The sequence below is a fragment of the Hyperolius riggenbachi genome, chromosome 9, assembly GCF_040937935.1.
Source record: "Hyperolius riggenbachi isolate aHypRig1 chromosome 9, aHypRig1.pri, whole genome shotgun sequence".
NCBI classification, from domain to species: Eukaryota; Metazoa; Chordata; class Amphibia; order Anura; family Hyperoliidae; genus Hyperolius; species Hyperolius riggenbachi.
Genome location: NC_090654.1, coordinates 231,382,468 through 231,398,853, shown reverse-complemented (window position 1 = coordinate 231,398,853; position 16,386 = coordinate 231,382,468). Strand labels below are relative to the sequence as shown.

The window sequence follows — 16,386 nt, the reverse complement described above, 5'->3', positions numbered from 1 at the left end:
TATGTCTGTCTGATGTGCTCGTGCTGCTGTGCTGCCTTCTCTGCGGAATGAGGAAGCGATCTCCACAGACTGAGGAAGTCATGTCTGCGCATGTCTGCCATGGAGGGCAGGTTTGATGCAGCGTAATCAGACATACAGACTGCACTCATCTCTGTATACATTCAGATCAGCGCAGCAGCGTGATGTCACTACACGCAATAGGGAACCTGTAACCAGAGCGACGTTGTCTCCAGTCTGCTCTCTATAGTCTTGGAGGACTAAGCGCAGCTTGTTGACGTCATTGAGCAGCGCGCGGGATTTCAATGCTGTAATAACAGAAATGGCGGCATAGATCAGGGATAAGCTGGCTGCTTCTCTATTGTCCTGGGAGGGCAAGTGTTGCCGCCATGAAGCTGCAGTGTGAAGTGGAGATTATTAACCGCATGCTGCCCACATTCGGCATGAGGAATAGGGGGAAGGGAACTCGGGCGGTGCTGTCTGTGGGCAGGCAGGAGCAGAAGGGCGGCCACAGGGGACCCATCTACCTTATGATCTGCACCCTGAAAGACAAGAGCGGCTCCAGATACAAGGCAAGTGTCTGATCCTTATGGGTGGCTGCAGCCATGGCAACAGTGGGCGAGGGAGTAACAACTCCCTTGCATCAGTAGTTACTATGGCAATGGTGGGGGATGCAAAATTGTTTGACAGCATTCCATCACCACAAAAACAACAAATCCAGGGACACAGGCCTGTCTGTTACTTTCAGTGAGGATGAGGGGCAAAGTCTAGTGTAGAAATCTCTACTGTGAAAGCAAGCAGGACCTTGTGCATAAGCAAATCATGCATGTGGTAACATCAGCAAGAGGGGACACACCAGAGCTGTTCTTGGAACTCGTTGTTGAAATAATAACTTTTCAGAACTGTTAGAATACACTAGATGGTAATTTTAGCAGCTATGTTGCTGATTAGCTTAGCAAAGGAGACTTGAATACCGTAAAAATAATATGGCAGATGCCTTTAATGTTCCTGAAGGCAAAATCAGACAAAGTTACATACTTACCTCAGTAGAGGAAAAGACATTGAATAATTCAGAGGCATTCCCCTCAAGTTCGCCATTTTACCGATGTGGTGTTCTTCCCAGCCTTTTTTAGCCGGGTACTCCACTCGGCTAATTTTGGTGACCACCCGGCTATCATCGGCTCACCTCCTCATCCGCCTCTGATGCTGTAAGCAGAGTTGCGCAGAGAAGTGCCGAACCTGCATTCTCCCCCACCCGGCTAGTTTTTCATGCCACTCGGCTGGAATTTTTTTTAGGGAAAACACTGCTGATGGGACCTTCTAAACCAATTTGAACAAGGGCTTGTGGCCATACTTCCATCCATGAATAAGTGCGCCTGCACTACGCAGGCACAAGATGACCCATGCCTTCTCAGTAGCTTGTGTATGGGGTCCAGTTGGACTTATAAATATTTTATGATGTTTGTGTAATTAATCTGATTTTACAAGTTATCATTTTTGACACAATGATTAAAGTTTGGTGATTATTACATTACTTCCTCGCTCCCATGTGCCCCTTTTCTTATATTTCCATAGTTTTTGATATACAAAATGATTGAACAACAAATAATATTTGTAAAGCGCTTTTCTCCCATAAGACTCAAAGCGCATAAACTTGGCTCAGACCAGTATTTGGTTGATTGGTAAATTGTGGTACAGAGGAAGAATTCTATAAAGAGAACCTGTAACAATGACAAAAAAAACCCTCTAGGGGAAACTTACCTTGGCAGGGGGAAGCCTCAGGCTCCCAGTGAGGCTTCCCCGACCTCTGAAGCTGCGGGGAATCCAGCGCTGGCTCCCCCGACAAGCAGTGATATATTTACCTCTCCGCGATCCTGCGCAGGCGCACTAGCGGCTTTTCATGTGGGCTAGGCGGAAATAACAGAGCCTAATCATATCCACTCTACAGCACAGGCAGGGGACTTGCGCCTGCGCAGTAGATCGGATACAATCGGTTGCAGGATCACAGTAGATAAATATTTACCTCGCTGCATTACGGGCAGTCCCGGCGCTTGAACTGAGGGATGGAGGAGGACAGGGGAAGCCTCGTTGGGATCCAGAGGTTTCCTCCTCCTGAGGTAAGTATCCCCCAGAGGGATTTTTTTTTTCAGTTACAGATTCTCTATAAATCTGCAAATGCCAGGCTAAGCAGGTGGCTTTTCAGTCTGCATTTCAGTAGCTCCAGGGATGGGTTGTCTTTACTGGGTTCACTGTGTTACATGCACATAATGTGAACAAGTCCTAAACTGACCCTATGGAAGCCAAAAACAAAACCTGTGGCAATGGTATATGTGTTAGGACACTGGACAAAGTAAACCCATGGCAGTTGCATTTATAAAAGTTAACTACTTTCCTAGCTAAAGGGAAGCCTCTATATAGTCCGTAGGCTCCCCCTACTGTTGCTGTAAATGGACCCTTTGAGCATATCGCACAAGCTTGCTGGATAGGTTCTCGTGGCTGCGCTCCCCACCATGTACCAGCGTGGCCATACTGCACAGCTGTCTGAAGCTTTGGCCATACTCATATTGGCGCAGCATTATGCTGATGCATGAATGGTAGTAGTCCAGTATCTCAGGATTGGTTCATACGGGCGGTGTTCGGGGACATTGTTTACTAACAGGATTGGTCGGATGCCTACATTGAGATGAATGGGAGTGTACATCTCAATGCGTTTACCGTCCTTGGCCTCTGAGCAAATATCACTGTCACATAAAAATTTCTGGGGTGCTGCATGTAGCATCTTGTGGCGTTTGGCAGTTACGTAACGGAACAATGGGAACTGATGCCACAACCAGAGACGAACAACAAAATTGATGGAAGGTCTCACTTACCAAGAAAGGTTAGATAAACTGGGTTTATTTAGTCTAGAGAAAAGACGCCTTAGAGGGGATCTGATTAACATGTATAAATACATCAGAGGGCAATATAAAAGCTTGGCGGATGAGCTTTTTGTCCCTAGGCCTTCTCTAAGGACTAGAGGACATGATCTGCGCATGAAGGAAAAATGTTTTAGCCATTTATTTAGGAAAGGGATCTTTACAGTAAGAGTGATTAAGATGTGGAATGCATTGCCACAGGAAGTAGTTATGGCAAACTCTATACCTGCATTTAAAGGGGGCTTAGATGCTTTCCTTGCATTGAAAGACATCCATGTCTACAATTACTAGGTAATGCCTAATGATGTTGATCCAGGGTTTTTATGATTGCCATCTGGAGTCGGGAAGGGATTTTTTTTCCCTTTTGGGTCTAATTGGACCATGCCTTGTAAGGGTTTTTCGCCTTCCTCTGGATCAATAGGGATATGTGAGGGAGCAGGCTGGTGTTGTACTTTGTTCTCTGGCTTAGCTCGATGGACGTATGTCTTTTTTCAACCCAATGTCAGCCAATGTCTGTATTTGCGATTTGGATTAAAATAAAGACCCTTGGACTATACCAGCGAGAGTGCGGACATCTTCCTTGTGTTCCTGTCCTGCTGTTCATTATCCAGCACCTTGCACCAGGTATCAAAGGTGGAGCGGACTTTCTCTACCAAATAACTATGTAACCGTATCACGCGCAGAAGCTCTTGTGAACCGGCCTTTAGACAGTGTTGTCCTTCTATAATCACATGGGACCCAAGTACATAGCTGATCTGTTGGAGCTATGTGCCCCTCCACGCATCCTCCACTATGGTGTATTCCCAGGATCCACTTAAAAATGCTCGGGTCTTTTCCTATGCAGACCCAACTCTATGGAACTCGCTTCCACAATCAGTGCGAGAGCCCCCTTTTCTGGACAGATGACCTATGTCTCGTGAATAGCCAATTAGGCCAAATTTGCAAAGCCAGATTTGTCAGGTGTTACTTGGTTTGATGCACACATAAATTCTCTATAAAGTGTACAGCTTTAAAGGAAACCTCAAGCAAATTTGGTTGCCCCATGATATACTTCCCGGGGACTTTCTCCAGCCCCTTGAAGCCGACATGTCCCATGCAGCATCTCAGCTCGCAGCCGCCGGCCCGGGGTCCCCGCCGATACAGAGGCCGACCTCGAGGTCCTCCTTACTGAGCCTGTGTGAAGCGCCGCTGTCAATCAAGTCCACGTTGTCCACAGAACTACTGTGCCTGCGCAGTACGCTGCGGACATCGTGGACTTGACTGACAGCGGTGCAGGCACAGTACAGGAGGTTGGGCTTTGCACCCGTGTGGACCCCGGGCCGACGGCTGCGAGCGGAGATGCTGCGTGGGACATGGCTTCAAGGGGCTGGAGGAAGCCCCGGTAAGTATATCATGGGCAAGCCACATTTTAAGAAAAGGCTAAAAACCCACCTCTTTTCCCAAGCCTTTGAGACTGCATAACACAGGGTCAAAGCGCTTTAAATCCCCAGGGAAAAAAGCGCTATAAAATTATTATGTATCAGGGGTGTCAAACTCAAATACAAAATGGGCCAAAACTGTATACTAGGACATAATCGCCGGTCAACCTCAATGTGTACTGGCCACCTTCCTCCCTTTTAAAGTTCCCAGGTGGCCCCTTCCCTCCCCTATACAGTTCTCTGGTGTTTAGTGCTTTTTCCCTTCCTCCCCCACATGGCTTTCCTGATGTTCTAGGGCTTCACCTTCAATATAGCTTCCCTGGTGGTCTAGAGTGGGCCAAATATAATGCAAAGTGGGGAAACAACTTGAGCGCCAAATTTAACCATTTCAGCCCTCAGTCGTTTTTCTCCTTATGCAATTTTCACCTCCCATTCTTTCGCCAATAACTTTATCACTAATTATCACAATGAATTGATCTATATTATTTATTTATTGTATTTATAAAGCGCCAACATATTACGCAGCGCTGTATCGTTTTTTCCGCCACTAATCAGGCTTTCTTTGGGTGGTACATTTTGTTACGAATTCTTTTTTTCTAAATGCATTTTAACAGGAATATTAAGAAAAAAATGGAAAAAGTTCATTATTTTATTTCCCCATTTGTCCCGGTTATTACACCATTTAAATTATGTCCCTATCACAATGTTTGGTGCCAATATTTTATTTGGAAATAAAGGTGCATTTTTTCAGTTTTGCGTCCATCACTATTTACAAGCTTATAAATTAAAAAAACATTAGTAATACACCCTCTTCACATGCATAGTAAAAAAAATTCAGACCCTTAAGTAACTATTGATTGATTTAATTATTATTGTAATTTTTTTTCATTAAAAATGTTACTTGGGTAATTTTTGGTGTGGGAGGTAAATGGTTAATTTTAAATGTAATATGTTTCTTTAATAAAAAAAAATGTATGTAGATTTACTATTTGGCCACAGTCCAAAAAATGTTTTTCAAGTCCTGGAAGCGAACGCTCTCGCTTCCAGGAAGTATAGAGAGGACGGGAAACAGGTTTTTTTTTCTTCTTCTTCAGAAAAATCGCGGCTTCTCAAAGCCGGGGACTTAGATCAATGAATGGGAACTATGTTCTCATTCATTGGTCTCCTGGCTAACGCGGGCGCGCGCAGCAGCAGACGACAAATGGGCGTGACAGTCACGTCCATTCGGCTAAAATGGTTAATGGCTCTTGAGGGCCAGATTCGGCTCGCGGGCCGGGGTTTGACATGTATGTTCTATATGCACATACATAGCTATGCACAGATAATTCATAAGATTGAGGACTGTGTTTTAACAAGAAATCATATTAATTTATTTTCATTACAGCTTCAAGAAAACATTGAAAACTTATTTTCCAAATTTATAAACGAAGGAAAAGCAACACTGCGGCTGAGAGAGCCAGCTGTGGATATTTGTCTTAGCAAGGTATTGTATCTTTCATGTTTCTAAATGCAAATTACACACAAGAGTGAAATTCCACTTTTGTAAAGAGGAACTGTAGTGAAAATAACAATGCATTAAATTGCTTATTGTTTACCATATTCACTTATTTATTTAGTCAGTGTTTGCCCATTTTTACATTTTTCCTCTCCCTGATTTACCTTCTTAAATGTATCACTGGTGGTGACATCTTTAGTTCAGCCAGGTGATCTGTACGGAATGTTCTTTACTGAGAGATCTGTGCACAAAGGGAAACTCTGGTTGCTTGGCAGTTGGAAAAAGCCGTTATTTCCCACAATGCAACTAGGTTCACAAGTAGAAATCTGTTAGGACCTTGGTTATGACATCACACTGGGGGAGGGGTTTCACCACAATATCAGCCATTTAAACCCCGCTGATGATCTATGAGAAAAAGTAAAGATTTCTTGTGGGAAAGGGGGTATCAGCTACTGATTGTGATGAAGCTCAATCCTGGGTTAAAGTTCTTCTTCAAGGGAAAAAATTGCCACTTTGCCTGTACATACATACAGCTTATTCAAAAACAGACATCCATAGTTCAACACCAAATCGCATAGACACCAAGGGCCAGACGCAATTCTCTTCTTCTCCTGAGTTTTCTCCTAGGAGATAATTTTTCATCTTCAATTTAAAATAACTTTTTAGCGCTTTACAATGGAAAAAGTACGTGAAAAAAGTACTATCAAAAGTATTTTAAGTATTTGTTTGCTTGTTGATGGTTTTCAAAGGTATTTTATATACAAGTTGTGAAAATATCACCTAGGAGAAAACTCAGGTGAAAAAGTGAATTGCATATCACCCCAAGTCTGAAAAATATCAAATCTATTTTGAGACGTATTCCTTTAAAAACAATTAAAACTGCTGCTGGGGCAGAGCGAACGGTCACAGTATCTATAATATATAATTACCACAATCCTCATATCACAGTACCACATGCGCAGGGCAATGCTATACACAGAGCATAAAGTCCAGGAAAGTAGGTATAAAACGCTTGTTGCAATAAATAATAAAGGCTCACTGAGTCTTTCTTCCTTGCGTCCCAGGATGGCCTTACAAGAGAGATTCCGTGCCCCTCCCCCTAAGGAAACACAAACTAATTAAACATTTAAATAGCTCCACCTCTCCCCCCAACCTCAGTTTTTTTTTTTGTGTGTGTTTCCTGGTCCACCCGGGAGCACAAGCTAGTTTCTGCTACTGTTTATTTTTTTTAGCAGCATGGCCCGGTGGTTCTGGTGGGAGCCGGGTTGCCCGTCTTACCGGTGGTGAGTAAGGGTCCTGTGGATGTCGGAGGTTGCATGGCTGGCGGTGTCTTTTGATCTTGGTATTGTCTCATGCGGAGATGCATTTCCGCCTGCCGATACACAGAATTTCGGTATCTGCATAGTGAAACTCCTCTTCCTCTGCGTGGTTGCGGCGTCTGCCGCAGGTAAGCAACTGCAGGTAATGAATATACTGCGCAGTGTGGACAGAGCATTGAATAATTATGCGTGCTTGGAGGAGGTTTTTTTTTTTTAAAATAGACTGTCTATCTGCCTCTTGCTGACACTTTGTAGTGCTGAGTCTGGGAGATGGAGCAGCCCATTTCTCCTTCAGATTCTACAGCTAGGCCTGCTGATGTGCAAACCGCCCAGAGCAATGTTGTGGCATGCTGATCATTGTGTACACACTCACTCACTCACTCACTCACTCACTCGCTCACTCACTCACTTTGCTTGTTTGACTAGACTAAAACAGTTCAGGTGATCAAACCATTTATTCTGTTTGCTGGCCCTAACAAGCGTGTACACGCATCTAAATCGACCATTTCTCGATGGATCAGGGAAGCAATCACGCATATAAGCACAAAGGAGAATCGCTTCCACAAAGAATTACGGCTCATTCAACTAGACTTCTGTCCACATCATGGCTTCTCTGGATCAGATCTGTAATGCGGCAACCTAGGCATCTTTTAATACTTTCATTGGGCACTATAGAGTGGACGTTTTATCAAATCAGGATCAAACGTTTGGAAGAAGAGTGCTTCAGGCTTTGGTCCCGCCCTAGGAGTTAGGAGTTTCTCGCTTTTCTCTCTTCAGGCCATCCTGAGGGACGCAAGGAAGAAAAACCTTGTTAAACTTACCGTTAGCGGTATTTCTTTAAGTCCCTCAGGATGGCCTGGTTTTTCCCGCCCTGGATTATCTTATGACATATATATATATATATATATGTGTGTATATGTATGAGCTTCTCTCAGCCTATCACACACTGGTTAGCAGCCATGTTTTTTTGTTTGTAAACACTGCCTAAAACTGGCAATTAGAAGCCAGGATTGCAGCATGGACTAGCAGAAACAGCAAAGGGGGGCCCTGGGGAACATAATGATTAGAATGGTATACTTTTTATTGTTTATTGTATTGTCTCTTTAAATCACCTTTCTTTCCTATTCTGACATTCAGTTTGGAGTTCAGGAGATTGTCTTGACCAGGACCACACCCTTAAATGCATTGAAGCAACTGCCATGTGATTGGTGGATTAAATAATTGCATTAAAGGGGCACTATGGCGGAAAATGTAAAATGTGCGCAAACATAAACAAATAAGAAGTACCTACGTTTTTTTTTTTTCCAAAGTAAAATGAGTCATAAATTACTTTTCTCCTATGTTGCGGTCGCTTACAGTCGGTAGTAGTAATCTGACAGAAGTGACAGGTTTTGGACTGGTCCATCTCTTCATAGGGAATTCTCAGCAAGGCTTTTATTCATTATAAAGATATTCCCTAAAAAGGATTTAAAGAAAAACGCCAGTGAAAATAATGTAATAAAAAGTGCTTCATTTTACAATAATTATGTATAAATGATTTAGTCAGTGTTTGCTCATTGTAAAATATTGTAAATCCCTGATTTACATTCTGACATTTATTACATGGTGACATTTTTACTGTTGGCAGGTGATGTAGCTGCTGCATGCTTTTTTTGGCAGTTGGAAACAGCTGTAAACGGCTATTTCCCACAATGCAGCAAGGTTCACAGACAGGAAACTGCCAGGAGTACGTACTCAGACTTTCTTGTGGGAGGGTTTTCACCACAATATGTCATACAGCGCCCCTGATGGTCTGTTTGTGAAAAGGAATAGATTTCTCATGTAAAAGGGGTATCAGCTACTGATTGGGATAAAGTTCAATTCTTGGTCGGAGTTTCCCTTTAAACAATGATGCTGGCCAGCTTCCCTGCTTGCTACATAGATTTTTTAGCAGCTGGACAGAGCAACTGCCATTCACTAAGTGCTTCTGAAAATAAATAAAATCCCTGAGAATTCCTTATGAAGAGATGAACTAGTCCAGAACCTGTCACTTCTGTCAGATTTCTACTACCTACTGTAAGTGACAGCAACATAGGTGAAAAGTAATTTATGGCTCATTTTACTCTGAAAAAACATACTTCTTATTTGTATATGTTTGCACATATATTAAATTTTACAATTTTGTTTTGCCATAGTGCCCCTTTAATGAGAATTTAAACAGGTGTTCCTAATAATCCTTTTAGGTGAGTGTAGTAACAAACTATAACATGGTTCATACCAGGGCTGTGGAGTCGGAGTCGGGCAATTTTGGGTGCCTGGAGTCGGAGTCGGAAAAAAATGCACCGACTCCTAATGAATTTGTAACTGTAATTAAAATAGAAAATATGATAAAATGTTCTATTTCTCAGATAATAGTCATTAAAAATAATGTATATATACAGTATATATACAGTAATAGCTGTACTCAGTCCACAAAAATAAAATAAACCAATCAAAATTAGTTACTTGTGCTGCTTCAATAAAGCAGTCCCCGTATTTTTAAGGTCAGATATACATATCTGATTGTGACTGTATATATGATGTGTACACAGGAATCTCTTATATATACTAAATAACATCTATGCTGTAAGAATAAAGCCTGATGTGTAGCTGTGTCACTAATAGAGATAGTCAATGAGATGGAAATAATTCTGCATTGATGCTGATTTATGCAAATTTATGCACTCCCTTTGCTGATGAAATCAAATTTGATATGTTGTTAAAATTTGGTTTAGTGACTGCAAATTAAAGGGTACCTGAGACGAATGAAAAGTAAAGTTTTATACATACCTGGGGCTTCCTCCAGCCCCCTTCAGGCTAATCAGTCCCTCGCTGTCCTCCACCACCCGGATCTTCTGCTATGAGTCCTGGTAATTCAGCCAGTCAGCGCTGTCCAGCCGCATGCCGCTCCCACAGCCAGGAACACAGCACCTGCGCAATAGTGCTGCACAGGTGTAGTATGCTTCTGGCGGTGGAGTGTGTGCATGCGCACTACGCCCGACTGGCTCAAGTACCTGGACTCATAGCAGAAGATCCAGGTGGTGGAGGAGGACAACGAGGGATGGATTATCCTGAAGGCGACTGGAGGAAGCCCCAGGTATGTATAAAACTTTAATTTCATCAGTCTCAGGTTTACTTTGTTACACAGTAGTACTATACTCTACATATGCACTCCCCACAGAGCTGCAGGGAATCCACTGAGAATGCTGTGCACATTGAACACAGAGGTGTTGTCTGTTTACAATCTCCTTATTCCCCTGCAGAGTACCTGCACATCACTCTTACATGTTCCCACACTTACATTGCCTAGGGCCTGATAGATGTTCTTTGTTCCGGTTTGTACCTTTTACAAGTATTCTTACCAAGGACTACTTTTAGTCTAAAGGGAATAAATATAGTAGTCTACATATCCTTCTCACTTCAGTTGCCTTGTAAAATTCCTAGACGTTGGCAGTTAAGAGACGAATTTCACGTTACATACTTTTAATCAACAAAATTGTAATATGCAAATTAGAGGAGTCGGAGTCGAGGAGTCGGTGGAATCCTAAACTGAGGAGTCGGTGGATTTTTTGACCGACTCCACAGCCCTGGTTCATACAAGAAGACAGCGCACAGTGACTTAGTAATACAACAGGTAGCACAGTACAATAGTCACAGAATTGCAGCAGAGGAAGTAAATAAAGCAGGGAATGAAAAGGGACTGCTACAGCAGTGCCATCATTATTAAAAGAAACTGTATTGAACATACACAACACAAATCTCTTTAAATTTTCACTTCAGTCTGAAGTCACTGTACTATGTATTTGGCTTATAAGTCTGCACAAAGCAGCAACTAGAATTTAGTGTAATTGTTTACCTACTTTAATGACTACAGTATATTTATTCCATGAGTGGGGGTTGTCTTATTCCAGGTTTTGTGGCTGTGTACACTCAGCTAGTGGATGTAATCACTCCCATCCTGTTAACAGCTGATACCAATGCCAAGGCAGCTTTAGCAGTGAAGCTTATGGAGGCTCAGAGGGGATCAGTAAAAGTCGTCAGGCAATAGATCAGTGGGTGCTGCCTTTTATTTGCTTGCAGAAAATTCTCCAATCAGCACTACAAAGAAGTACGGTTTTCATGCTTAGACGAAAATTGCTTTTAGAGTGTTTGGGTTATTTATTTAGATATTTATAGCCAGCTGCAAATTGAAATGAAGCAACCATTTATAATTACATTACCTTATAAGGTGACTTGCATAACACTGAGAAACTGTATATCGTTATATTTTATATAGTGCACAGTTTCCATAGTGCTGTACATTGTACAAAACAGCCTAGTGGGGAGCATAGATACATGAGCAGTTGAACACATTGTACACAATCAGGATATCCAGCAACACAAGTACAAATTCATACTATTGATATTCAGTTTGAAACATCATCAACCCTGGTACATGTTTATTGGACAAAATACATCAGAACCAGGAAACACTACAGGGAGTTCCTTGCCCTTGCGAGCTTACAATCCAGTGCTCCCCAACCCGGTCCTCAAGGCCCACCGACAGTGCATTTTTTTTGGAAATCTACACAGGTAGTTAGTCAGCTCTGCTGAGACACTAATAACCCCACCTGTGCATGTTTGTGGTTTTCTGCAAAATGTACTGTTGGTGGGCCTTGAGGACAGGGTTGGGGAACTCTGATCTACAGGCTAGTGGAATGATGACACTAGGGGAGGAGATAAAAGGGTTAGCAAATGAAGCAGTGATTCCTTATCTGAAGAGGTGTGCTTTTTAAAGTGTACCTGAGACATGTAAAACCCATGTATTTATACTTACCTGGGGCTTCCTCCAGCCCTGTACATGCCACATAGTCTCTCCCCATCCTCCTGTGCTGCCCCGTTCTCCTGTGGTAAGTTTTGGCAAATTGGCCAGTCATGCACGCCCGGCTGTACTTGCCCCTATCGCGCTCCTGTGGCTGGGAGAGTTTTGCGCAGGTGCATCAAACTGTAGGATCAACTTGTAATAAAGTGTATATGATATAACAGCAGTTTTATGAAATTGCATTGTAGGACATACCCAGAGATTCTGTGCTGTAAATAAATCCTATAAATATCATTATATCCTATAATATCACATCTGAAAAGACAGATCACACCACTGGGTTGAAGTTATCCCATTCCTGTAATTGACAAGGTATCTGTGACAGTGGAGAGATTTTGCAGAAAGTATTTTCCGGTGAGCAGCTGCTGTTCTCATATATTCTTTAGAGTTCGCTGTAGGGAACATCATTAATGCATGACTTTAACAATATAAAAAAAAAAAACAGACATCATTAAATGCAAGTCCTACTTGCCATTCCATGACCTCTGTTTAGTAAGATTAAAAAAAATCCACTGAATCTACTACACACATCCCTCATCCAGCAGTTTGCTATCTGCTGTCTACAAGACATCTTCCTACACTATGGCTGTGTTTCCTTAGGGAAAAAGTAAGCAGCCTTTGTGGATTTTCAAAAGCCAGGCTAATATCACACACCTCTGTATTGGCTGGATAGTGTAATGGTTAAAGGGGTTCTTTATCCCTTTTTCTGACTGAAACTTGAAATAATTGCTATGGCCCTTTTAATAGGTACAAATCATTTGTTACCTCAATCGTGGTGTTAAACCCAATCTACATGATACGATTCGATTACGATTCTATTTACGATCCGATTAAATCCGACATGTCAGATCGGGATTCAATCCGATTTGCCATTGTTTTGCAATGGCAAATCGAATTGAATCCCGATCGGATGTGTTGGATTTAATCAGATCGTAAATAGAATTGTAATCGAATCGTATCGTGTAGATTGGGCTTAACAGCTGTGCTGTCTCTCTCCAGCTCCGTTATAATTATTTATCTTGAAAGACCAATATTGTGGCTGTAGGAAGAGGCAGATTAACGGCAGCTGTTCTGTTGCCTCCCTGTTATCTGCCTTTCCCTCCCCCTTCTCTGTCTCTGACACAAAAGACCTGGGTTCAAATCTTTGCTCTTCCTATTCAGTAAGCCAGCACCTATTCAGTAAAGAGTCCTTGGGCAAGACCCCCTAACACTGTTACTGCCTATACAGCGCGTCCTAGTGGTTGAAGCTCAAGTGCTTTGAGTCCGCCAGAAGAATAGCGTAATGTAAATGTTATTTGTCTCCCCCCCCCCCCCCCCCCCCCATCCCTCATTGCAACAGATAAGCCTATTTAACTTAGCTGAGTATGGATGCTTATAGCGCAGTGATTCATGTTTATTTACCTTGAGGGGTGAGCAGTCTTGTCTTGCAACTCTTTTGGAGATGAAAATGTGCAGAGGACAGCCATCTGTATGGGTGCATGCTTTCGAATTTTTCAAAAGATCACTTGTTTTATGGCCAGCAGATGTCGCTATTTACTTTTAGTGCATCGAGAGCTAGTTATGTTTAGTGCAATGCAGAAATACAGGAGCTGTCATGTCTGATCTGGAAAAGCTTGATGCCTCCTGTAATCCAGGTCCTTTGGCTACAATAGTGTAGCTTAGCTGCATTCCCCACATCAAAGCATTCAGCTATTGCCCACATTCAGGGACTGTATAACAAGTTTCACCAAGCTACATCTCTGAGACTCATTATTTATATAGCGCTGACATCTTCAGTGCTGTACAGATTATATTGTCTTGTCACTAACTGTCGCTCAGTCACTCCGCTCCTCCAATGAACTTCGCCTGACTGCCCCCCGCATCACCCAATCCCATGAACTCCTCCAAGGCTTCTCAAGATCTGCTCCAACACTATGGAACTCCCTACCCCCACCCATTAGGATTTCCCCCTCCATCACCATTTTGAAGAAGGCCCTCAAAACTCACCTTTCTACTCTGGCCTACCCCCCTCCCCCCCCCCCCCCTTTCCTTCCCTAATGCTCTAAACCAGGGGTCCCCAAACGTTTTGGGTCGAGGGCCTGTTCAACCTACTTCAGACTGCTGGGGGGTCAAAGTACACATAAAATTATGTCTTTGCGGGCCAGACAGTGAAGTATACCCAGGTGACAACCTGAAGTCCAATTGGACAGCAGTGTCACCTGATGTGGAATTTGATTGGAAACCAGCAAAATTACTGCTTTCTGGCTTCCACGTGGAAGGCTGGTGCCAGCACTGCTATTCTATATGCGGACCAACAATATTTAAAGATGTAGTTGACCGCATCTATAAGCAATACATATTGTGTGTGTGTGTGTGTGGGGGGGGTAAAAAACCCTCAGGGGGCTGCTTTCGGCCTGCGGGCCTTAGTTTGAGGACCACTGCACCAAACCCACAGCTGAACTCTGGAGTTCAGCTAAGTGGAGTAGAAGAGCCTCTCGTGAGTATGGGGGAATAGTCAAGAACACTTCCTGTGATCTGATGCAAAGGCCTCAATTCACTGAGCTTTATCAAACACTTTATCAAACGTTTGATAATTTACCTCATGGGAAAAAATCTAATTTTGAATTCACTAAGGTTTTATATTTATCAAATGTTTTAACGATAAAACGTTCAATAAATCTCTAACACCGTAGTGAATTCAAAATTAGATTTTACCCATGAGGTAAATTATCCAACGTTTGATAAAGTGTTTGATAAAGCTTAGTGAATTGAGGTCAAAGATATTGGAAACAGGCACACAGGACATGTGACCAATTGTTCAGATAATGCTAACATTTATATAGAGCTTTGCTCCTGTCAGACTCCCCACACTTGAGCTGCTGCCACTAAGGGCATGCTGAATAGGCCAAACTACAGCGTTAGGGAGTTTTGCCCAAGGACTCCTTACTGCTATCTATCCAAAGCCAGGATTCAAACCCTGGTCATTTATATGAGAGGCTTAACCCTTAACCAGCTCACTTATTCTGAGTTAATTCAAATTGGATGCAATTTGTATGCAGATCGACATTGAACCTATCAAAATCAGCTGCAACTGCATTTGATCTGTACTCTTGTCATCTGTATGCAAATTGCAACAAAATTTGCAGTAGTTGCTAAAATGTACAATCCATTGTTCATTTGTAATCCTTAGTATGATTTCATATAGTGCTGACCTTTTCCCTAGCGCTTTGGAACACAAAGCAGCTACAGATTGTGTCCGTAACTGTGCCACAGCAGGGCTCCCAAGGTAATGTCCCTGCAGTCCAGGACTGGCTGGGGAAAGAGGCTGTTGCAGATGTTCATTCTTCTAGGGTTAACCGCTTGCGGATTGTGGTGTTAAAAACCCCCTGAAGACCAGGCCATTTTTTTGTAAATTGGGCCACTGCAGCTTTAAGGCCTTGCTGCAGGGCCGCACAACTCGGCACACAATTAATTCCCCTCCCCCTTCTTTTTCTCCCCACCAACAGAGCTCTCTGTTGGTGGGGTCTGATCACTTTCCCAGTATATATATATAGAGAGAGAGAGAGAGACAGCTAGCCAATGACGGCGATCGGCTGTCATAGGCTTCAGCCTATGAGAGCCAATAGCTCCCCTGTGTCACACGACTGTCCCCAGTACAGCGCTGCCTTAGATCGCAACGCTGTACTATGTTAATAGACGGGAAGACTGAAGGCCTTCGCCTAACAAGCGAAGATGTGCGCGATCTCCTGCTAGCCCCATTGAAAGCCGTTCATGCCAATCGTCATGGAGCAGTCTTGGGGCTGCCGCTGCGTTCATGCCAATCGGCGTGGAGCGGTTGGCAAGTAGTTAAAAGACAGCTGTCGCAAGAGGAGTATGGATGGAGGCGCCATATTTAATTCCTTTTAAGTAATACCAGTTGCCTGGCTATTCTGCTGATCCTCTGCCTCTAATACTTTTAGCCATAGGCCCTGAACAAGCATTATTATTATTATTGATTTATAAAGCGCCAACAGATTCCGTACGAAGTGAGAAACGCACATGGGATACATAATGATACAGACAATGGTGTATACCAATATACAAGATAAATCATTATTGACAAAATACAAAAATGATACAAAATAAAGAATTGGTAATGACAGTGATAAAAGTAACATGATAAATAAAAAGTTTAATACTTTTCAAGACACAAAAGGGGAGAGAGCCCTGCCCTTGCAAGCATACAATCGAAAGGTTGAAGCAGATCAGGTGTTTCTGACATTGTCAGATCTGATAAGATTAGCTGCATGTTTGTTTCTGTTGTTATGCTGGGAATACACGGTACGTTTCTGTACCATGTATCGAGCCGCTGATGGCTCGATTGATAATATCCGACGAGGGCCCG

At 42.8% G+C, this 16,386-nt stretch overlaps 1 protein-coding gene across 2 annotated transcripts in view; it reads left to right on the top strand.

Moving 5' to 3' along the window:
• Positions 1–231: 231 nt before the first annotated feature.
• LRR1 (leucine rich repeat protein 1) overlaps positions 232–16,386 on the top strand; it is a 28,267-nt gene continuing 12,112 nt past the window's right edge. The window contains exons 1-2 of one of the 2 annotated variants that reach the window (XM_068251964.1): positions 234–569; positions 5,715–5,813. In XM_068251964.1, coding sequence (XP_068108065.1) covers positions 387–569; positions 5,715–5,813 — 282 coding nt within the window. In that variant the 5' untranslated portion in view covers positions 234–386. Of the gene's footprint in view, positions 574–5,714; positions 5,814–16,386 lie in introns of both variants that reach the window. The other variant, XM_068251965.1, reaches the window with a different exon arrangement.